This window comes from Cricetulus griseus, chromosome 2 (assembly GCF_003668045.3).
Source record: "Cricetulus griseus strain 17A/GY chromosome 2, alternate assembly CriGri-PICRH-1.0, whole genome shotgun sequence".
NCBI lineage: Eukaryota > Metazoa > Chordata > Mammalia > Rodentia > Cricetidae > Cricetulus > Cricetulus griseus.
Genome location: NC_048595.1, coordinates 314,025,665 through 314,050,033, shown reverse-complemented (window position 1 = coordinate 314,050,033; position 24,369 = coordinate 314,025,665). Strand labels below are relative to the sequence as shown.

At 39.3% G+C, this 24,369-nt stretch overlaps 1 protein-coding gene across 3 annotated transcripts; it reads left to right on the top strand.

Moving 5' to 3' along the window:
• Nucleotides 1-61: 61 nt before the first annotated feature.
• On the top strand, nt 62-22,585 carry Aggf1 (angiogenic factor with G-patch and FHA domains 1). 3 transcript variants are annotated; one of them, XM_027401706.2, is made up of 14 exons: nt 62-294; nt 3,575-3,677; nt 4,129-4,319; nt 5,392-5,556; nt 6,413-6,601; nt 9,967-10,288; nt 11,173-11,284; nt 11,607-11,658; nt 13,019-13,120; nt 14,514-14,679; nt 15,455-15,537; nt 18,546-18,673; nt 19,844-19,943; nt 21,505-22,585. In XM_027401706.2, the coding sequence occupies exons 1-14, from the start codon at nt 100-102 to the stop codon at nt 21,703-21,705; spliced, it is 2,109 nt and encodes a 702-aa protein (XP_027257507.1). In that variant the 5' UTR covers nt 62-99; the 3' UTR covers nt 21,706-22,585. The 3 variants fall into 3 exon arrangements, with proteins under 3 accessions (XP_027257507.1, XP_027257506.1, XP_035296393.1); XM_027401705.2 differs by having other exon boundaries at nt 11,170-11,284; XM_035440502.1 differs by lacking the exon at nt 62-294 and adding an exon at nt 2,091-2,402 and having other exon boundaries at nt 11,170-11,284.
• Nucleotides 22,586-24,369: the final 1,784 nt, after the last annotated feature.

Sequence of the window (24,369 nt, the reverse complement as noted above, 5' to 3'; positions counted from 1 at the left end):
CTCTCGCAGCCCGCGCCTTCCCGTGGCCCCTGGGTCGGCGGGCACACATGTCGGCGTGAGCAGCCCCTCGGCGCCCGCGGGCCCCGCGCTCACGGCCGCATGGCCTCCGAGGCGCCTTCGCCGCCGCCCGCCTCTCCCGAGCCGGAGCTGGCGCAGCTTAGGCGGAAGGTGGAGAAGTTGGAGCGCGAGCTGCGGAGCTGCAAGAGGCAGGTGCGGGAGGTCGAGAAGCTGCTGCATCACACGGAGCGGCTGTACCAGAGCGCCGAGAGCAATAATCAGGAACTCCGCACGCAGGTGCGCGGTCCGCCTCAGCCCCGAGCCCCGCCAGTGCCTCCCTGGCCGGAGCCAGAGCTTCTCTATGGAGTCTTTGAAATCAATGAAGCCTAGAGCTGTTAACAACCCCGAATACCTTTGGAGCCAGCTGAACAGTGCAAGCCAATTGGTTTGGACGACTGTCTGGGGGCAGGCGTGAATGAACTCCAGCATGGGCTACAGAGTCTTGATTTCCTGACCCAGTGGCGATGAGCGCGTTTATTTTTTATTTTTTTCCTGGGTCATGTTTGAGTTGTTTTGGTGGAGACGAAGGCTCACCTGGGCCTTGAACTCGCGGTGTAAAGGAGGGTGACCTTGAAGTTCAACTTTTAAACCTGCCTCCACTTTCCAAGTGCTGGAATTGTGGGCTTGCATTTGGTCTCTATTTCATCCCGATTTGGGATTTTCACCCCAGAATCTCACTCTGTAGTCAGCCTGGCTTAGATCTCAGAATGTTGATCAAGACTGACTCAAACGCTTGGCCATCTTGTGTCATCCTCCGAGGCTGACACAAGAGTTTTCAGGCGCGAAACAGCACCCACCCCGCCCTTTGAGTTTGCTTAAGGCTGAACTTAGAATCCCGACTCGTATCTTGAGTACCCCAGTTGCTTATAAGATCTGGTTGAAAATAGCATGCAGCAGAGAAGGCTAAAAGCAAGAACACAATTTAGTTTTACACACCATTGATCATACTCCATGTGTAGGGTGATCAGAGTTATCCTATTGGGTTCACTTGTAGAGAGGTAAACCTGTCTTTTGTACAGATACTAGGAGTATGTTTTATTTTCATAATATGTAATAAGGATAAATACTTGACATTGGTGCTTTAAATAATTCATTTTTAGTTTGACTATTGAATAGTTGCATATTATCCTAATAAGTTATTTCTAGGTACTTAATTTCAACTTAATGTTTTCTCCATAATTTAATGTTTAATAAAACTACATCTCCAGGCTAGATACTGAAATGTCATCAAACTTTGCCATACTAATCTTGCGTGTGTGTGTGTGTGTGTGTGTGTGTGTGTGTGTGTGTGTGTGTGTGTGTGTGTGTTTGGTATACTCCTATGTGCACACAGGCCAGAGGGAGACATCAGGTGTCCATTATCTTCCTTATTCCTTTGAGACAGGGTCTCTTCCTTCACCAGGACCTGACTTTTTTTTTTTTTTTTTTTCCTTAGTCTGGGAGCCCGAACTGCTCAGGGATCCTCTTGGTTCTATCACCCACAGTTTTGGGGTTACAGATGTGCTGGAAACCAAGCCAGCTTGTTCTGTGGGTGCTGGGATCCAAACTCTGGTCCTTGGAGGTTGCACAGCAAGTTCTCTTAACCATTAAGCCATTTCTGTCTCTCCAGTCCCTGAGAATAATCCTATTCTTAAATGAGCTCAGAAATATCTGCTGGGTTGAAATGACTTATCTACCTGTTGTTTAGAGTTACATTTCTGGCCTAGAAATTTTAGGCTAGTTTGGGCAGTGTAGAAAGAGAGGAGAGAGAGAGACAGTGTCAGTGGTAGAGTGCTTATAAGCAGAAGGCCCTGATGGTTGGATTCCCAACACCTCCCTCTGCCAGTTTAATAATAATAATAATAATAATAATAATAACAAACTCAAAGTAGAGGAAGTCTTGCATCTTGCTGTTTTTTTTTTGTTTGTTTGTTTTTTTGGTTTCTTGAGACAGGATTTCTCTGTCTATCTTTGGAGCCTGTCCTGGAACTCGCTCTGTAGACCAGGCTGGCCTCGAACTCACAGAGATCCACCTGTTTCTGCCTCCCAAGTGCTGTGATTAAAGCCACCAACACCTGGCTAGCATCTTGCTGATAATTACAACTATTTTCTAGTCAGTATTCCCTACTAGGAGGGTTGAATGTGGTTATCTGTCATCCATTTGGGCTCAACAAGCCTTTTACAAGTTACTTTGTCTCTTAAGATATTTCATGTGTATCATTGACATCAGGAAAACTAGTCTATAAGGAAGTTGTATAAATTAAGATGTTACTCCAAGTTCCAGTATAAATATGGTAGATACTAAGTATTCCAGTTCATGGAAGTGCTGGTGGCAGTCAGCACCAGGGCAAGACACTCTGCTTCAGGTAAGAAGTGAATGACTGAGGGATGAATCTGAGAGCCAGTGCCTCCTGAATAGATTTCACTAATTTGTTTCCCTCAGCCTGGTTCCATTCCTGGTAATAAGAGCAGATCTCACAATTCATAAAGTGCCTAAGTAAACCTGAATGTAACTACTCCCACGGCCTTTTCTGTATTTAAGCTTACTCACCATTAAATATTTAGAAGCCTTTTCATTGGTTTCTTGCATAAAACACAGATTGAGGCGGTTCTTTTCCACTCACGGGCATGTCCACACTGTTGTCCTGGCCTGCACAGCATCTTTCAGTGGTGCTTGAGTACACAAAGCACACAAAGGAATGATGCCACTTCTGTGGTGGTGTCTGGTTCATTCTGCTGTAGTTATTTAGTGATAGGAACAAAGAGGAAAAAGTACATACAGCATACAGATAGCATTGCTGTGTTTAAGTAAGTAACTTGGAGTCACTGAGTGGTAGAATTCAGTTCAGATGGAAATGTAATTTTAAAGTGAGAGCTATTGGCTTTAGAGACTATGAGAATAAATCTTTGTGTTGTTTTTGTTTGTGCTAACTTGCCATAGTTGAACTGTAGTTGGACTTTTCTTTATATGGTGCTGGAAACTGAGCCTAAGGCCTCATGACACTGGGCAAGTGTCCACCACTGAGCTTCATTCCTAGGGTTTTGGAGAAGTGAATTAAATGTTTTTTGTAAAGACAGGGTCTCACAGCAGTGTAGACTTGGCTGGCTTTGAACTCATCGGTCCACCTGCTGGATTGAAAGACATGCACTACCATGACCAGCTGTGATTTGGGTGTTTTGCTATGATTATGAGAACATCCCTGAGTGGGTCGAAGTGGCATGCACTTAGTCTTATCTGGGAGGCTGAAGCAAAAGGATTATTTGAGCCTTCGAGTTCATTAGCAGCCAGCTGTGCAAAATAGTGAAATCTGTTAAAAAGGAAGGAGAAGAGGGGTAGAGGAAATAAGGAAAGCCAAAAGTCAAACCTTAACTTGTGAATAAGTTGTAGGGTTTCTGAAAAGGAACTGGCTGTTTTCTGCACAGGTCTAAAAGTTCTACCAAGAAAAATGCCTTACAATGTCATGAGAATGACAGAGTGCTATGTGTATTATTGGACTGCTTTATGCTCTATTTTTCCTAAAGCTTTGTCTCCTTTCAGGTAGAAGAACTCAGTAAAATACTCCATTGTGGGAGATATGAAGATAGGAAGAAGTCTGATGTAGAAGTACAGACAGAGAACCATGCTCCTTGGTCAATTTCAGGTATTTAGTGTCTGGTGGGTATACACTAGGCCCCACGGAACATCCAAGGTCTGCTGAAGTAGTGTCTCTTTAAAAATAAGACAAAAAGGCTGGACGTTGGTGGTACATGCCTTTAATCCCAGCCTACTGGCCACCTCTTTATCTCTTTTTAGCTAGCCTGGAACTTTCTGGATATCCCAAAGTTGGCTTTATTTGTATTAGCTTCCTGCCTTAGGCTCTCCAATACTAGGAAAATTTCTTCTACACTCCTACTCCCTTCATTTTCTTTCTTTTTTTTTTTTTTTTTTTTTTTTTTTTTTTTTTTTTAATCTGGTCTTGGCCTTGTGGCCAGATTTAATGGGTGCTGTTTTGTGTTTGCTACTCTGGGTTTACAATTAACAATGAGACTTCTTCCATACACTTCTTTCTTCCTTCCTTCCTTCCTTCCTTCCTTCCTTTCTTTTTGCTACAGATTATTATTATCAGACATATTATGATGATAGTCTTCCCAGTAAAGAGACGGATCTGACTGCACAGCAGAGTCAGTATGCTCAAGCTTCTACTAAAGACGAGTCACAAATAGACAGTGGTAGTCATGCTGGTATCGATGGAGCAGAATGTGTTAAACATGGACAGGAGGATCCTTTCACCTCTGATTCACAGGTAACCAAAGGCTAACCATGACACCCGAGGCCCAGGGATTTATCGTTAAATTGCCATGGTAGAGAAAGATGGGATTCCTTGACCCACAACAGTGCACACAGGAGTTATATACAGTCTTATATATGATTATGCAGAGTATCAGTTTTGTTTTGTCTTTTGAAATACAGTTTTTGTTGTTGTTGTTGCTCAGGTTGGCCTTGAATCCCTGAGCTCAAGTTGTCTTGCCTCAGCCTCCTGTGTATTGGTTTGTATCAATACATTCAGCTATGGTTGCTAAAAAAAAAACAGAACTGGGACGTGTTTATAGTGATTGTTTTTCTGTTTATGATGACATCAACTAAAGGACTGTTTATCAGTCTATTTGAACTCAGTCCATGAATCTGGCGCTCAGTGAGATGACCCAGGAGGTTAAGGTGCTTGTTATACAAGCCTGGCAGCCTGAGTCAGTTCCTAACCCTGGAACCTCCTTACCGGCTGAAGGAGAGAATCAAGTCCACATGTGTTTTCCTGACCTCCATTTGCCTGCGGTGGCACTCATGTCCACATTCACACATTCTAGTAAGGCTTTAAAGGACCTTGGACACAAAACAGAAATGTGTTTTACATGTTTATATGTGAAGTGTTTGTTATTTTGACATGGGGTCTCACTATATTGCCCATACTGGTTCTGAATTTGGCATGAACTGTGTCAAATTAGATCATTGTTTTAGAGAGTATTTCATAGTCTGTGTGTCCCTGTGTTATGAAACATTTAACTTTGAATAATTGTTATCATCTTACTTTAGTGTCTTTAAAATTCAGACAAGACCCTGGGGATAAATGCCACTTCAAAGTACATGGTACAGCGCTGGCCTAGAATGTGCTAGACTCTGTCTTATCCCCAGCCTTGCAAAACAAAACTAAAAGAAAAATTCAGAGTCAAGGTTAAATTGGAGAACACTTAAATATATTTTTTTAAATGGCCATGTGTTCCCATTACAAACTGGAAACAAACAGCGCTTTAGATTTGCCAGCGACAAATTTGTAGTTTAGCGACAGTTGTGTGTCATCTGGAGTGGTTCTCTCTCCCCAGGAGAGTGCGTCCGCATTAGCAGCAGAGGGCACGGCCTTGGAAGGGTCCTCAATAGCCGACAGCTTGAGAGCTGCAGCAGAAGCTGCTGTGTCCCAGACTGGCTTTACCTACGACGAGAACACGGGATTGTATTTTGACCACAGCACTGGTTTCTATTACGATTCTGTAAGTGTCTCAGACCTTTTTAACACCACACTGTTGTGCTTTTAGTTGCCTGAGAGCAAAAATTAAGCCCAAGCTGAAGTAAAAAAAAAAAAAAAATAAGAATTGGCATTTAAAAATTACACTTGAGGTCTGAGGAGTGGGCTTCCATCCCTGAAATCCATTCTTCCCAGGGTCCTTTCTGTTAATGATGGTCTGCTGTCCGTTTTTAAAATTTGGTTGACTATAAATTGAGATATCCTTAATTTCAAATATTTCTGGTTTTCAGTGTTTCATTCTCCTTGCTTGTTTTCCTGCATATTTTGAACTTTTGCCTCCAATTTTCTATTAAGAGAAAAAATAGAAAATTAATGAAGATAGATATTTACCAGTTTCTTACACTTTAGCCCTCCCCACCCCCAGGTTCTTTAGTTTTATTATTAAATGTTGAGAGTCAAGATTTTTTTTGTAGCATTCAGGTGAAGTTTGTGTGTTTGGTATTAGGATGGTTTCACTTTCAGCTTTCTGATCTATGCCTTAGTTTTCATGCCTTCAAAACAATTTCTTTCATTTTTTTGTTAATGTGTTCAGTTGAACCATATGAAATTGCTATTTCTTATAAACTAAAACACTATAAACAATGGCGGTTTCATTTAATGCAATTAAGGTTAATTATTTTCCCACCAGGGAAAACAGCAGACATTAACTGATAAAATACTTTTGAAAATTTAAAAGCATTTTTTTCCTAATTCATTATCTGCTGAAAATAGTCTAGTTGCTAAAACACTCACTATATTGGAATATATTTGACATTTTTGTTCATTTTTCTATTTGGTTTCATTAAACATGAGTAAAATGTTTGTTTTCTTGACTTTGAAAGGAAAACCAACTATACTATGATCCTTCCACTGGGATTTATTACTACTGTGATGTGGAAAGTGGTCGATACCAATTTCATTCTCGAGTAGATTTACAGCCTTACCAGACCTCTAGCATAAAACCAAGCAAAGATAAAAAGCTGAAGAAGAGAAGAAAAGAACCAGGTTTTTGTACAGCAAACGACGAAAAGGTAATGCTTTCTTAAATTTTAAATTTTACAGTATTTTAGTACCATTAGGTAAGCCAAAAATTTATGAATGTAAACATCATTCTGCATCTTTTGCATTTTAAATATATCCATTAAGGTATGAGAGTCTAAAAGCCAAGGGAGGTTTAAATGAAACAAGTTTTTTTTTTTTTTTTTTTTGCCAACTCAGTGACTAGAAGTAGGTGTTTTTAAAGTTTGAAGAAGGTAGATTGAAGATACATAAATTTTTTTATATTGTTTAGCTTAGAAGAACATCCAAAAACTGATTCAATAAGTTGCTTATTGTACAGTTCACAAAAGAAAAACAGTTTGTGTATTGGCATATACAGACTTAATATTGTTAAGTAATTTCTCACCTATTAAATTGCAAACTTAAAATGCATTACTGGTAAATATGGAGTGAGGTACATATTAGGTTTGAAAGAGTTTTTTGTTTTATTTTAAAGGATTTAATGTTTTTGTATTTAAATATACAGTGTGTGTGTGTGTGTGTGTGTGTGTGTGTGTGTGTGTGTGTGTGTGTGTGTGTGTACACGGGCATGCCTGAATATGTAGAGGCCCGAAGAAGGAGCAGATCCTTTGGATCCAGAGTTATAGTTGGTTATGAGTGGATGTGGGTGCTGGGAAGGACACTTGGATCCACTGCGAGCACTCATAACTGCTGAACTATCTATCCTGTTTTTTAAATTTAGTTTTGTTTTTGGAAAGAGGTTGATTTCATCAGTAATCATAAAGATGTTTTATTTCATTAGGTAGAGAACATATTTCTAGTAATTTATATTTCAAAAAAATTTAAAAAAGACAATTTCTTTGTGTAATTACCGAAGCTATATGTATAAGAAGGGAGGGGGGCTGGGATGTACCTTAGTATAGAAGCACTTATGTGTCATGTGCAAGGTCCTGGGCTTGATCCCTGGCATTGCAGAAATCATGTCAAATGCAGAAAAAAAATTAAGTCTAATGTGGTGTGACTTTGGTTAATTAAGAACATGATGACGTAGCTGGCAGTGGTGGTGCATGTGTTTAACCCTGTACTCAAGAGGCAAAAGGTGGCAGATCTCTGTGAGTTCGAGGCCATCCTGGTCTACAGAGTGTGTTCCAGGATAGCTAGGGCTACACAGAGAAACCCTGTATTGAAAAGACAAAACCAAAGAACATGTAAAGGAAAAGAAATTTATATAAAGACTGAAAAGAATTTTAAAATCACTTAGGATACATGGTAATTAGAATGCTCTTCTCTCATTTCTACTCCCTAAATGACTGAGGTTGGTGATGTGTAAGGAGGAGTGTCTTAGCCTCACTCGCATTGTTTGAATTGTGTACTTTGGAAATTTTATCTCATATTTTTTCTTAGCCCAAAGAAATTTACTTAAAATAATAAATTCTACTATCAACCCTTGGAATTAAGATTCTGTTGGCCTTATTTTTCTGTTCTCGATGTGTTTTTTTTTTTCCTTTGGAATAGAAAAATATGTTAGTGAACTACTAAGAAGCACTTTGGGATATCCATTTTTTGTGACTTGTTCTAAACTTTGAAGGGCTGGGTTCTATAAAATCCTTCTTCCTAGCAGAAAGAAGAGTGTGAGAGACAGCTGAGAAGCTCCCAATTAATGTCCTTCCTTTCTAAGATGCCCTTGAGCTTCACTTTTTTGTAGATGAGGACTTGTGAAAAGAAGGCAACAGGGCTAGATATTGAGAAAAATATTTTTATATATGTACACACAGACACACACACAGACACACACAGACACACACACACACACACACACACACACACACACACGCTTCATTGTCCACATATAAGTGCCCTTTCTTGTTTCTTATGGATGTTGATCTAAGAGTCTAAACCAGGATATCCCTTATCAAAAGCATCTCCAACAGCTTCATTTATTTTCTCTTAAGTTTTCTAAGAAGTAATGATAGTAATAATAATGATGATGATGATGTGGTAATGAATGGAAGATTGGAACATGCTTTTTAAAAAGTGTATATATAGCTAAGGAGATATTTTTGACCACATGACCTGTAAAGCTCCTAATAGCTTTTTAGCTCCTTGTCCTTGCTTTTGCCCTTGGTGAGTTTGTAGTGCTGAGAGTATATATAGTTTATCACACCGAATGTTCAGCCTGTCTCCAAACTCTATTTATGCTGCTATTAAAAATATGCTGTCATATTTTATAAAATTGCATCTGAACTCACTTTGTTATATGCAACATGGCATACCAAAAAGGAAAAGAGAGTAATTACTCTGTGCTGCTTCTCAGTTTAAATAATGTATGTTGTCTGTTATACAGAACAGCGCCTGTTATTGGTACCTGTATTATTTGTCATGTGTACTGGAATTAAACCCAGGATACTATGCGTATTACACACACATCTCACTGCTGAGCTGTATTCTGGCACATGTATTATATTCTTTGAAAGTTACTATGAGAAACTTTTTGTTATGACCACAAAAGCATGTAATGCACATGTTCATTGGCTTGATTTAGTCATTCATTCTAAACATAGTTTAATAAAAATAATTTAATTTGTTAATTAAAAGTAATTTGTTCATTTTTCATAAAGCATGCCAAAAATTAATAATAAAAGGTTTATGGTAGACAGGTTGAACTTTTAGAATCAAAGGCATATGAATACTCATTTGTATTTTAAACTTTTGTGTAGTTTCAATGCAGTTAACGCCAAAATAAAATGTTCAGTTTTGGCAAAACCTCAGTTTTGATAACATTGATTATTTAAATTCCTGTTATTTTTAAAAATATTTCTGTTTTATGTACATTATCTTATTTAAAAACTAAAATAAAAATTTAGGATTGGTACATTCTCAGAGTTTCATAGTATTCAGTAAGGTAACCACTAGCTATATGTGGCTTTGCACTGAAGTGAAGGTCCTATCTATATAGGAGGATAGTCTGTATGTACAAGATTTTGAAGTCTTACTACAGAAGTGAATATACATTTTTAATGTTTTTAAATGTGACTACTAGAAAATTTTAAAGTATAAATAGGAGTTACATTAAAGTTGTTATTATACAGCTTTCTTACATGCTATTACACAAGCCACATAATAGGTGATGGGGGCCTTGGTTGGAAATATTTGGGCCTTGAGAATAGATGGAAGGCTGTGGAGTGTCTAGCCCTTGTATATTGGTCCCATGTGATGCTGTACTGGGAATCTGCAATAAATATAACCTTCTTAGAGTGATGGTGTCATGAAGCAGGACCGTCAGCAGGCACAGATTCCCATTTGCTTGATACCTGTATCCTCCCTGAATCAATGGAATTTCATATAGTGCTGTAAGATGGTGATGTTGTCACTTAGTTTCCTGCCTGCCTCTGTCTAGGATTTGAGTTCAGAAGATCAGAACATCTGCAGCATTGAATATATAAACTGCAGTGAAGAAGAAAATTCTGCAAATATGAAAAAGAAGGCCAGAATAGACACTGCCTACAGAAGTAGTCCCTTAACGCTCACTGTTCCAGTTAGTGGGGGCACTGCAGCATCTCCTGGTGATGATAACTCAGCTTCATCGAAGGATGAGAAAATTAGAGAGAGTGAGAGTGAGCCAGAGGAAGGTGAAATTACAGACTCTCAGAGCGAAAATAGTTATGATGAAGACAGTACCAGTGAGAACAAGGGATCCTCGGAAGAATCGGAGGATGAAGGTATGTAAGTGAATAATACACTGGGTCTTAAGAGAGCAAGACTGCTGAGAGTGTGCTGAATGCAGCAGCAGACAGGGCACACCAGTTATCTGATGACACTGAAGATTAGGAGAATGATCCATAGTCAGTTTTTAGAAGGCAAGTCATCGCCAAATGACCACTACATTAACTTCAGAAAGCTGCATTGTATTGAAAACCTTCCATTGCACATAAAACCAAACCCTCTTAATTCTAATATATGTTAAGGCTGTGCTTTTTGTGGTCTGCTTTTGCAATTGAACAGGAAAAAGTAAATTGCCTTTAAAAGCATAGCTCATGAAGTCACACATAAGTATTATGTCATTCTAACATTTTTACTTGATATGGAGATGCAAAACACAGTATTTTATATATAGTCAATGAATTAAATTTGTTCTGTAATAATAGTCATGATAATAAGTCTTACATGTCAATATATATATATGTGTGTGTATATATATGTATATGTATGTGTGTGTGTGTGTGTATATATATATATATATATATATATATATATATATGTTAGAACTTAAGAAATTTTTTTGTTTGTTGCTATACTGGGAATTGAACCCAGGATCTGACACATGCTGGGCAGTATTTTTTAGTCATCTGTGTGGAAAAAATAATTTTCTCTCCTTTTTTTTTTTTTGTTTTGTTTTGTTTTGTTTTGAGATACAGTTTCTCTGTGTAACTGCCATGGCTGTCCTGGAACTAACTCTGTAGACCAGGCCAACCTCGAACTCACAAGAGATCCACCTGTCTCTGCTTTCTGAGTGCTGGGATTAAAGGTGTGCGCCACCACCACTTGATGAAAAATTAATTTTCATAGCACTTAAATTAATGTTTCCCCACCTCTTACTTAGTAGAGGAAGAAAAGATTTGGCCCCCCTGTATTCGGGTGATTGTTGTTAGATCTCCAGTGTTGCAGACGGGCTCGCTTTTCATCATCACAGCTGTAAACCCAGCCACGATTGGAAGGTAAGGATGCTTCATACTGTATTTCAAAAAGGTGGGTGAGTAGTATTGTGTTTCAAGCTTTGGTGTATGTGCTCTGGGAATAGAAAAGACTAAGGCAACCTCTTCATCTTAAAACAGCAGAGTTAAACAAGAAAAATGATGTAAACAAATACTGTGGGGGAAGCATGCAAATTCTAGTGTGTCTGTAAGGGCAATCCACAGGTGGATAATGCTGTGCCAGACTTCCATTTGAACATCTAGTAAAAACAGACTTTGGCCCTGTCATTGTCACTGCTGTTTCTACATGTTCCCAAAATCACTAATGTCACTCTTACCCATGCAGAGAAAAGGATATGGAACATACTCTCCGAATCCCTGAAGTTGGTGTCAGCAAGGTAAGACCTTTCCTCTCCATTACAGCCCTAAGAGGGAGAAAGCTGTGTGTGTGTGTGTGTGTTTACCCCATTACACAATACACACAAAATAAATAAATTTGACAGCCCCGTCTCTTAAGTATCTTAGAGAAATAGCTGGATTGTGTGCAGATGTTATACATACGAGAAAACTTGTAGGAGGTTTTTTAGTTGTAAACAAGTATGTGTTTTACTTGAATGTATGTCTGTATACTGTAATCGGATTTTTTTGGGGAGGGGGCACCAGCTCACAAATTATGACTAGGAGACTCACTATCAATTATGAAAGCTTGGCCAAAGCTAAGGCGTTTCTTACTAGCTCACTTAAATCAACCTGTTTTTATTAATCTATGTTTTACCATGTGGCTTTTTATCTTTCTTTCACTGTGTATATCCAACTCCCTCCATGTCTCGTTGGCATCTCCTCTGTGCCTCCATTATCTCCTCCTCCTTCCTCTCCTTGCCCAGAAGTCCTGCCTATACCTCCTGCCTTGTTATTGGCCTTTCAGCTCTTTAATAAACCAATCACAGCAATATATCTTCACACAGTGTACAAATATTCCACAATGGTGTATCACTTGGGTACCTGGTACACACAGATGCCAGAAGAAGGTGATGAATTTTCTGGAACTGGAATTACAGATGGTGTAAGCCTCAGTATGGATGAACTTCCATGTGGGGGCTGGGAATCAAACTCTGGTCCTCTGGAAAAGCAGTCCTTGCATTTAACCACTGAGTCACCTCTCCAGTTTGAGCACAGCATTATTTTTTAAAGATAGTGTAACACTCTAGAAAGCCTTGATAGCCAGTTTTAGAAGCATTGACTGTGGGATAATCTGTATAACAGAGTGGACAGGGTACAGTTGTACCTACCACCTGGACAAACTGCACGGCATAACACTAAGCCTACGGAGCAGGGCTGCAGAACAGATGAGTAAAGTGCTCTGCTGTAAGGGAGGCTCAGTCCTGTGTCCTGAAGATCTGGAGAACTTGCCTCCTTGCGAAGTTCTTGAGTGTTTCAAGTCAGTTTGAATTGAGAATTATAATGATTTTAAATAGACATTGATAGTACTTATGTTAGGGGAAAAAGTTCAAATTGTATGTACATTTTAAAAGTAGAAGCAGCAGGATATATACAAATTTTTCATCATAATTAAAGGCAGAAGTATAGCCTCTATATTTCTACCAGAGACTCATAATAATTTGTATTCAGAAAAAAGCATTAAGAGAAATACAAGTAAAATGATCAGAGACTCATACCCACAGCGTTACATGGTGGTGAAGTTAGCTCCAGGTTGGAAATGTGGAGTACTTTGTAATTGCTTGGTTGTTTTTCTTGAAGTTTCATGCAGAAATTTATTTTGACCATGACTTGCAAAGCTACGTCCTTGTGGATCAGGGCAGCCAGAATGGTACCGTTGTCAATGGGAAGCAGATTCTTCAGGTGAGTGGATGTGTAGTGATCATCTTCACTTCCTTGTCAGAGCACAGGTTCTGGTCCTTAATAGATAGCATTTGGTTCAGATCAGAGTTCAAACCCAAATGTGTAACTTGGTTGGAAATTTCCAGAAAGGGCTAGAAAAAATATTTAGTAGATACTGGTCTGTTGAGTTTTAGCCTCTAATTATGTCTCTGTTGCTTCTTTTAGGTATGAATGTACCATGAAGCTTATTTAGATTAACTATTCTTTTTAAAATGTGTGTGCATGTGAGCATGCATGTGGAGGTCATAGGCCAACCTTGTGGAGTCATTTCTCCCTTCTGAGCCATCTCACTGGCCCAAGACTGAATATTCATAGCAGTGACTTTGGTGGCCCTCTTTTTTCCTGTGTGCTGCTATGAATTTATTAGCTCAGGTTCCTCCTGCATTTCAAGCAGATACTCTCCCTCTGATGGACCATTAGGCATCTCTAACCTGCCTTTCGTGTCCTTTTTTTGTCTTAATAAAAATAATGTTAAACTGGGAATTTGCTGAAAACCAAATACTCTGACAAAGCAACTCTGGGAAGGAAGAGAACCACCCATCATGGTGAGGAAGGCAGGGCTGTGAAGCAGGAGATTGTGTTCTGTCAGACTTCAGGAAGCAGAGAGAAAGTGATCTCTGAGCTCAGTCTAGGACCCCAGCCAATGGCATGGTGCTGCCCAAAGTTCAAGTGGGTCCTGACAGGCATGCTCAAAGGCTATATATAAGCAGTTCTAGATCCTGTCAAGTCAATCATTTAAACCATCAAGGAGGCCCTGTCCTTGTGCATTAAGAACGAAAGAAGGAAGTTAAATTACAAGAAAAAATGGGAGGTGGCTTAGTGGTTAAGAATACTTACTATGTAATCATGAGGACCAGAGTTGTGATCCTAGTGCCCATGTAACAAGGTACACACCCATCAATACCTGAACTCCAGCTCTGAGCAATCTTAACCCCCTATACACACACGCACACACACCAGGCAGATTTTGTTTTAAGGAAAAAGAGGTGGTTGCCTCTTAACATATAACTTTCCTCTGTGTTTTGCTAATTAGATTAAAGTTCAGAGTGAACTGGTGGGTAATAAAATTGGTGGATTTTAATATAAGATCAAAATTATAAGTAGCTTTGGGGAAATACTATAAGGGACTGTGGGATTGAGCTCAGAGTTTGGTTCAGGGTAAGTACCATATTCTACCACTGAGTTACTGTCATGGTCCTAGTAGTGTTTTTCACAGTCCATCCACCAAATTGTAGAAGTGTGCAAGTGTCTCCTTTTCTGAGTTTTAAATTATCATCAGTTATCTCTTACCATAGACATAATGTAACCACATGACTACTTTGTATTTCTGTTTCATTGAAAATTTCTCATCTAGCCCAAAACTAAGAGTGACCCTTACGTCCTTGAACACGGCGATGAAGTGAAAATTGGGGAGACTGTGTTGTCTTTTCACATTCACCCTGGCAGTGAGACCTGTGATGGCTGTGAACCAGGGCAGGTCAGAGCTCATCTTCGCCTTGATAAGAAAGGTGAACCTTTTGGTACGTGCAACACACTAAGTGTGGGTGTGATGATACTGTTTAGAGCACTTCAGTTCACTAAGTGTTTAAAGTGCCCTGTAGCCTGGTCCCTCTACCACTGGGCCCAACCTCCCACCTTTCGTATCACTGCATGTGGGCTCAGGTAGGTGAACGCGCCAGCCTCTGTGTAGTGGTGGGTATTGTAGACAAGGTGCACTTCAGTGAGTGGTGCTGCAAGGCTATGAAGTGAATTGTTTGGAATTTGTCCATATATGCAGGGTACCTCTACTTAAATTTTATTTTTAAATTGGCTTTCAAAATAGTAGGTTTCCAGAAGGCGTTTTCATACATCCTTAGTTCTGGCTAAACCACATCTCAACTCCTTCCTCTTCTCCCATTCCCACTAAAATGTTTAACCTTTCTTTCATATCACATGTGCTCCACTTTGTCCGGCCCTGTCTCATGGGCCCTTTCTGCCTTCCTGGTCCTGCAGACACGCCAGCTTAGCTAGACATACTAAAATTTTTCACATAGCAGAGTGCATAGTTAACATTTTGTCTTTTCCTGGTCCTGGATTAGTTGTCTCAATGTATTTTCCACTTGCCGATGAATGGATAATAATTATGTGATATACACAGTGCAACTTTATTCTGCTATAATGAAAATTAAGATTATGAAATTTGCAGGAAAAATGGTTTGAACTGGGAAATATACTAAGTGAGATAAACTGTTATTTTCTTTGTAAGTATAATTTTCTATAAAGTCTGTCATATTCAAACTCAGTTTTTCCTTTTAGTTGGCCCAGCATTAAGTAAGGAGGAAAAAGAGTTGGAAAGAAGAAAAGCACTAAAGAAAATACGAGTAAAGTATGGTTTGCAGGTAAAGATGTTGAATGTTGTTTCATTTGTTCAGTATATACTAAGCACCTTATATATGATTAAGTACTATTTACCATTTACTATTTACCATGACTGCTTATGTAATTTCCGTAGTTCTGATATTTAAAATTTAGCTGGTGAAGTTGGAATTGAAAATGTAGTAGGCTATGTTCTGATTTCAAAAAAAAAAAAAAAAAAAAAAAAAGATTAAAATACTGAAGGGGGAAGACGATGCTGCAGGTGTTGATGCATACATATCTGTATGGACCACAAGTGAGTCCAGAAGTAGAGCCGTGTGTTCATATATGGAAAGCTTGATTTTAAAACAGTGGAAATGTAGTGTGATAGAGAAAGGATGCCTGTTCCTCTTCCCTCCAACAAATGGTACTAGAATGGTTGGTTGGATGGCCATATTGCAAGGAACAGAAACCAAAGAGTGAAGGATGAGAACAAAAAGAGTGTTGGTTCATGTTATATGCCTTGTAAAATATGACCTAAAAATGTGTTATTAATGTAAACTTAGAAATGTAAAACATGTGTTTGTAAGATAGTTCCCTGGGTCTAGAGCTACTTGCTGTCAGGCCTGAGGTCCTAAATTTGGTTCCTGGGGACCTACATGGGAGAAGGAAAGGACTGATACTCACAAACTGTCCTTTGACCTCCATGGGGGGTGAATTGGCACATGCGTGCACACATGGATACACACAAATGACTGACTAATGTAAATGTAACAAAATCTTTAAAATATGAAACAAAAAAACTTAAAGCTTTTAGGAATTTGCCTCCATCAGTACTAGTTACTGGTTTCAGGACCTATAGCATGGTAGCAAGGGTTCTAGCACTGAGCTATCTCCCTAAGCCCAGGAAATCTTTCTTAAAAAGAAAAGATAAGGGTATAGGATAGGTAGGGTGTTAGTCGGGGGCAGGGGAGGAGGGGAGGGAGAGGGAACTGGGATTGACATGTAAAATAATCTTGTTTCTAATTTAAATAAAAAATGAAAAAAAAATGAAAGAAAGAAAAGATTAGGTTGCTGGGCATGATGGCACACTCCTTAATCCCAGCACTCAGGAGGCAGAGGCAGGCTGATATCTATGAGTTCCAGGTCAGCCTTCTTTACATAGTCAATTCTAGGCCAGTCAAAGTTACACAGTAAGATCTTGTTTCCAAAATAAATTAATTAATGAGAAAATAAGATTAGCTTTTGGTAAAATACGTGCCAGGAAAGTATGTGGGCCTGAGTTGAGATCTCCAGCACCCTTCTAAAAGCCAGTGTGGCAGTGCATGTTGTAACCACACTGGAGAGGTGGGGAGGATCCCTGGAGCTTTCTGGCTGGCCAGTTAGCCCCTCTCCAGCACTAAGGTGGAGGACCATTGAGGAGGACAGCTGATAGTCTCTTCCCTCTGACTCCACCTGCACATTCACACTCAAGTTTAAGCAAAGATTCTGAGGTATTTAACACCAAAATCACAAAGATAGGAATAAGTTGATGAGTTATACTTTGGAGAATATGAAGATTAAATCATAGACCAGGAAACACTTGCAGTCACATACTGATGAGAAACTTCAATCTAGAATTTACACAATACTGTAAAATGAGAGAACAACGTAATTTAAAAGCAGGCTGCCTTAGGCCACAGCCCATACTCAGCCCTGTTTACTTGGAGATTTTTATGAAGAGGATGGCTTGAACTCATTCAGGGCCAGCCTTGTGCTACCCTGTATATTAATTACCTTTCTGTTGTTGTGATAAAATACTAGGACCAAAAGCAACTTAAGAAAAGATTTATTTTAGCTTAAAATTCCAGAGAGATGGAGACCATTAATGTTGGGAAAGGCATGCATGGTGGCAGGACCAAGAACCTGATCACAAGGGATGCAGAGAGGGAGAGCAGGAAATGGAACAAAGTTGTAAACTCAAAGCCCTTCCCAGGGACTACTTCCTCCAGCAAGGCTCTGCTTGCTAAAGGTTCCATAACCTCCCAAACAGTACCACCAACTGGGGACCAGGTGTTAAATACATGAGCTTATGGGGGGCATTGATCATCCAAACAACTACCCCGTATTTAAAAGGAAAAAAGGTACTAGATTTTAGCAGACACTTCCCAAAGAAGATCCAGTTGGAAAGTAAAGACACACACACACAAAAGGAATGTAGGAAAGGAATGTAGGAATGTGAGCAATTGCTATGGTGAGTGAGATACCAGTGAGCATCCATAGAATGGTGTGAAAGTTTAAACTGATTGTACAGATCACTCACAGGGTTATAAGGATTCCTATACATGGCTGGTAGGAATGTTAGTGGTGCAGTTCCTCTGGGAAAACAATGTGGTAACTTTTTAAAAGTTAAAAGGGACTGGAGGTATGTCTTATCATTTTAATTTATGGTATTTGCCCAAGAGAAGGGCAAACATAGTTTTCTATAAAGACTGATAAGCAAATGTTTGTACTTGTGTTAAACTGAGAGATTCAACTGTCTTTTAAATATGGATAAATAAACCATGCTGTAGTCTTATAATGGATATAACCTGGGTACCACTGCCACACCTGGGTGCACCTTTATCATGAGCCTGCCATATTATGGGGGCTCAAGTCTTATTATGTGTGCATACTTGGTATGTATGTGGGCATGCATGTCACAGTGCCTTGTGGAGGTCAGAGGAGAGCTCTGTGAAGTTGGTGCTCTCCTTCCATTTTTATGTGAGCTATGGGGCTCAAGTTGCCAGGCCTGCTCGGCAACTGCCTTTACCTGTTGAGCCACTACTGAACACTAGTCCACAACAATAAGTGAAAAATGCACTGGATTTTCAGCATGTTGTCTCCTTGTCTTTTTGTTTATTTTGTGATACAACTTGAACAGCATGGAGTGAAGATAGCTTGTCTAATAGCGGGTGGCTTATATAGCAACTTGTTTTCATTCATGTCTACAGAAGCCCCATTGAGCCATATTTACTAAGTTGTATTTTTATTTGCTTTCTTTTTTCTCAATCAATGGTTTGTGATTGCTAAGAATACAGACTATGAAGATGAAAAAGCGTTGAAGAATCCAAAATATAAAGACAGAGCTGGAAAACGCAGGGAGCAGGTTGGAAGCGAAGGGACTTTCCAAAGAGATGATGCCCCTGCATCTGTTCACTCGTGAGTGTTGACTGGCACCTCTAAGACACTTCTTGAGTTTTTTTATGTAGTAGTTCTTTTCTCATGGTAAAGTGGATTTGTTAAGCAACATGAAAATATGTGATTTTGAGGCCTATAATATGACCACACTTTGAATTAAATTAGCTACATTATTTTTCATCCTAGCTTGAGTTAGATTGAATCTTCCATGCAGAAATGAGAATTGTAAAATTATGATTTTTCTCCCTTCTTCTCAAACTGTACCACCTGTGCCAGGTTTAATTTTATAATTAACTTTTCCTTTACAGTACGTAGAATAGGATGTCCTACTGTGCATGGAGTCAGTTGATGGAATGTAGTGTTACAAGCTGGATGCAGGAGGCAGCAGGGCAACTTTTAAAAATAGAGCATTTCTTATGCCGGAGAGAACATCAGATTTAAATTAGAAATAAAGAATGAAGCACCTTGGTCTGCTTCACTTGGTGTATTATAAAAGAAGCTAATGTAGCTCCCACACAGCGAGAAAGTAATAAAACACAAAATCAAACATCTCACATTAGAAAATCCATCACACAGAATGCAAGTAGTGAACAAAAGGTTCTGTTTCCCCTTTATCGGTACATTCATGTATATAGAAATTCATACTGTTCTGTGCTGACTGTTTGTTCAACCTTGTGGATACTGTGGAAGATCATCCCATTTACAGTGCATGTTTCATGGACAAGAAGTACAAAAGTGTCAGTAACCTTTGACCTGTGCTAATCACTGCCCTGCTTTTCTTTTGTCCTGACAGTAGTAGCTTCCATTGATCTTAAAATTTTAAATGAATGGAGCAATACCAAGTATTCATATGATATATCTGTATTCTTTTGTTCTTTGTGGATTTGTTTGATACAATTTATTTTCATTGCCATAGAACTTAACTTTATGAATGTCCACAGTCTGTCTCTCTCTGTGTGGACATCTGAATTGCTTATGACTTGATGCTATTAGGTTTGTTTGCTTGTACATATGTCATTAGGTGCATTTCCGTTAGTTAGTATCTATAGAGTAGAATTTATGTCCTCCATTTGATGAGGTATTGTCAGTTTCTTAAAGTAACTGTACTGGTTACTTTTAATGTATGAGTTTATTGTACATATGGCATTAAAAGTCTTTGTAAATCAGTTATCATTTTAACTTTCCCTACAGTGAAATTACAGATAGCAACAAAGGCCGGAAGATGTTGGAGAAGATGGGTTGGAGAAAAGGAGAGGGCCTGGGAAAGGATGGTGGAGGAATGAAAACTCCGGTAAGACTTGTGTTTTCTTTCATTCATAAATTCTTTGACTAAACATTGCCTTTGTGCAGTAATGAGCCAGACATTGCCAAGTGCTGAGGCCTATAGTAATAACCCAAAACAGACATGGTTATGACCTTTATTGTGTTATCATTTAACACATGTGGGTTTTGTTTGCTATTTTGTGCTTTGGGAAAGTCTTGTTTAGAATTTTTTTCTTAAAAAAAAAAAAAAAAAAACTGTTGAAGTGTTATTTCCTGAATCAAAGATTTTCTTGTGCTTTTTAGTTGTGTGGGTTTTGGGGTTCTTTGCTTTACCATGTTGGGCATTAAACCCAGGGCCTTGAACATGTTAGGCAAGCACTCAGTCCTTTTAAAAAATTTAAATGACATTCTTACTAGTCTGGGGTTGAACATTGCAGGAACAGCTGGTGTTAGTTTACATGTAGGCAGATTCTGCATTAGCTGAAGAATCTATTATGCTCCAGAGCCCCAGAGGTCTGTATGTATAATACAGAGTAATGTCTAGATAACAGCGCATCAGTTAAATTCTGTAGTCCCATAATTGATAGGAGGTAACACACACACACACTCTCTGTCTCTCAAGTAACTTTTGACGGTAGAACTTTTGAAGTACTTGATATGTGTCAGAACAGATGGACCACCAGTGTGAAAATGGGCCAGTTTTCTCCTTTTCATTGGAGCATGATGGAAAGTTTGGTTTAATAATTAGACCCTGAGTATGTATGAGCCTTGTCACTGAGGCTTTGGGCATGTTTGAAGTTACAGTGCTGTGTGAGGTGGCGATGATAAGAACCATTATCAAGGGTGTCCTGGAGATAAAGCCCTAAGCTTTACTTACATCACCAGTCTCTGGTAGCTTTCTAACATAATGAGAGGCCCCCATCACCAGATGGGAGAGTAAAGAACAGTAGGTTCTCTTCATAGTTCTGTGTGCACAGCATGGACACTGAGCCCAGGGCTTTGTACATGCCTGGCAGACACTGCACTGTCCAGTGACTCTCAGGCCTCCTCTTGCCATTTTAATGCTTAGTCCTCCTGTACATTTGCTTGAGTGAGGCTAGGGCAGGGTTAAACATGTCCATGACCTTTACTTTTGGTTACAATGGAATAATATCCTCTCTACCATTCAGGTGTGTCCCTCCTGTGTCTGTGGACTGCAGCCTAAACAAAACATAAACTTACATAAAATGTAATGGGGCTCTTTTGTTGTTCATTTTTTGGGTGGCTATTCAGAGCATAAACTTTGTAGATAAGTATATTTATCATAATTGAAAAGGACAAACGTTTGGTTACGGCTGTTTAAGGAACATTTTTTTAATGGAGTTGGCTGTACTTAGGTCTGGTAAGACAATGAAAACAAAATGGGCTTTAACTTCATGGGAAATAGTGCATGTGTTCCTGTGTGTATTTATACATTTGACATGTGTTCTTTGCATGAACCTTTAATAAGTCAAATAATTATAGGCAGACGTCTCTACCCAGTGTGGCACACAGCAGGTTTTGGTGTGTTTAGGTTCTAAAACAGGTCCTCTGTTTAACTTTCATAACAGATCCAGCTTCAGCTTCGACGGACACATGCGGGCTTGGGGACAGGGAAACCATCCTCAGTTGATGATCTTCACTTTCTGCAAAATAAGAGCAAAACAAATTGGGACAAAGCACGAGAGAGGTTTGCAGAAAACTTCACAGAAACTAAGCCTCTGAAAGATTCGCCAGGGGCCATGCCATGGGTGAAGGGAACTGCAGAGTGAAGGTCTGTCATGGGGAAGATTGGGGCTTTGAAATGAGAAAAAAAAGTTTGAAAACTCTTATTGTAGAAACTTGGGTCCCTAAAAAGTCAGTACCAGAAGGGAACTCTTGAGATGGCCCTCGTGGTCCACACATGTGTGAGGGCATGTGCTGAACAGCTCTTAGAGAGCGGTTTTAACTGAGGAATAGGAACTGGATGGACTCATGCAGGAAGTGGACTAAAGTTCACAGAGCACAGGCAGAGCTTGTCAGACTTTTATCCTGTCATTTACCACACCTGTAAGGGGCAACTAGCCATGGAAGCAAAATTCAGATAACCACTAATGACTTGAGTGTACATATGTCCTGTTTCCACGTATTCACTGTAAGAAGATACACAGACAAGACATGTCAAAACTTATAAAGTAATTCTATGTGTATACATTTTAGAACATAGTTTTTTTTTTTGTTTTTTTTTGTTGTTTTTTTTTTTTAAGTTGAGAAACGGTGAGTAGTGGAGCATAATTTTATTATCCTTGAAATAACTGCAGTAAATTGAGGAACTGATGACCAGGTGACATGTTATAGAAAATTAGTCTCAAACTGTTTTCTTCTGTGAAGAATGTTGATTTGTACTATATATTCAGCATTTGCCTTTGGTGTTTTCCTAGCTGATGAAATATTTGATATAGATAACTGGGTACATATTGGCATATTCAGTGTGCTAGCATTTTTAGTTTTGATAAACACCATTGCAGGCAATGGGATTGTGCCAGAGAAATGTGACAGCTAGTGTGGATTACGGAGCCAAGGCTTCAAACACAAGCATTTCCTGGAAATGTCTTCAAATGCAATAAAAACATTTTAAAAGACTTAATTTCTTGAATAAATGATTTAAACATATTTGTCTCCTTTGTATTTGCAACCAACCAGAATTTTCCCCTTTGCATTGGCAGACCAATGGCCTTTGGGGACAGGCGTCTCATTTACCACTATCATTCCCCTCACCCACAACTGTTCACTGGGAAGTTGACACTGGAATTGTCTCTCCTTTTTTTGGCAATAAGTATAAACTGTAGCTCCCCATCTGCAAAAAAGAAATGTCTTTAAGATTCAGAAACAAATGCAGGAAATTCTGAAAGAGATACAGTCATGGAAATCATTTCAAATGAAAGGTTGCCTGTGGAACTTCCCCCTAGTGGTATGGTCCATGTGGGGGTGGGTGCCGAGAAGTCAGTTATGACTAAAAGTGACAAAGAAGATGACTTGACAAGTACCCAGAGGACCAGGGTGGGAGAATTTAGCCCTGTAATTCTTTATTTGAATAGTGTTTCTTTGTGCCCTCCCACATGCAGACATGTACATACACACACACACACACACACACACACACACACACACACACACTTGAGGCAGCAGGAATGCTCTGCTTATTTTCTCTAAAATAGAAATCAAAAGTATGAAAATTTCGGTGCTGGTTTCCTGAATAGGTAACAGTAGGTCCTTCAGAACAGGTGTGGGTCTTCCTCACATGCTTAGTAAATGACTACTTCCCACCTTTAGTCTACTTTGAGGGGGAAGTGTTTTTTCATAGGTGTTTTTGTTAAGAAACTGAAAACTAGAAAACAGTAGTAAAAACTGAAATATATGTACATAGTACTTGCATTCTTTTTTAAAATTTTTTTCTAGACAGGATTTCTCTTATAGCTTTGGAGCCTGTCCTGGAACTCGATCTGTAGACCAGGCTGGCCTTGAACTCACAGAGTTCCGCCTGCCTCTGCCTCCCGAGTGCTGGGATTAAAGGCGTGTGCCATGGCTGCTACTGCCACTGCCACCCAGCAGTACTTGCATTCTTAAACCACTTTGCAGGTCTAAAGTCTCAGGGCTTCATTATGTATTATTAATGTACTGAATAAATGTCTCCGCTTCTGTCTGGGATTTTTTTCTCACGTGTCTTGTTAGACAACAAAAGCAATGTATATGTAACTAGTTGGTAAACTGTCACCATAAAACATATGTGAGCTTCTGTTGGTTTAGAAGCATAAATGTGAGCTATATACAATTTAAATTATACATAAAATTGTTTTAAATGCAAATTTTAAGTAGTACTTTATTCCCAAAGTGCAAATTTACTAATTTATATAGTAGCTCCTAAGTACTTGGTTTAATTTGAACTACAAGTTAACTGAATTTTAAGCAACTTAACATCTTATTTTTGGCCAGAACATGAGGAATTTACAGTTGAGGGCTGAAGAAGCTATTCACTTTAATGGAAGTCATTTTCTGCTATTAAGTTGCTAATGGAAGCACTCCTCAAAGAGAGGACTCCCCCCAGCTTTTGGAATAGGGTTAACTCCCAGAATTTCCTTTTTACCCTGATTCTGAACTTGAGATTGCTTCACCCCACTCAGAAGGCTCCCAGTTTTTCATGTGAAAGGCCACTGGTTAATTGGGCATGTTTCCCAGGGACAGGCAGAAGGTAGAAATCCTAAACACAGGAAAACAGAAGGCATGAGGAGCTAGCTTAGTGAAGCTGTGGGATTGAAGGAGTACACATGGCTGGTGCCTGGGAGCAGTTTTGAACCCAGCCCTAAGGTATCCTCAGGGACGTGGACACAATCTCCCAGGAACCTGGCCATATGTGTATTTTTTTTTTTTTCTCTCTTTAAGTGTCACCTTCATTTCTG

Coding starts and splice junctions, on each gene's coding strand:
- Aggf1 (XM_027401705.2), top strand. CDS start 100: ATGGCCTCCGAGGCGCCTTCGCCGCCGCCCGCCTCTCCCGAGCCGGAG. Junction 10,289..11,169: donor GGAAGAATCGGAGGATGAAG/GTATGTAAGTGA, acceptor CCTCTTACTTAG/TAGAGGAAGAAAAGATTTGG. Junction 18,674..19,843: donor GCCCCTGCATCTGTTCACTC/GTGAGTGTTGAC, acceptor CTTTCCCTACAG/TGAAATTACAGATAGCAACA.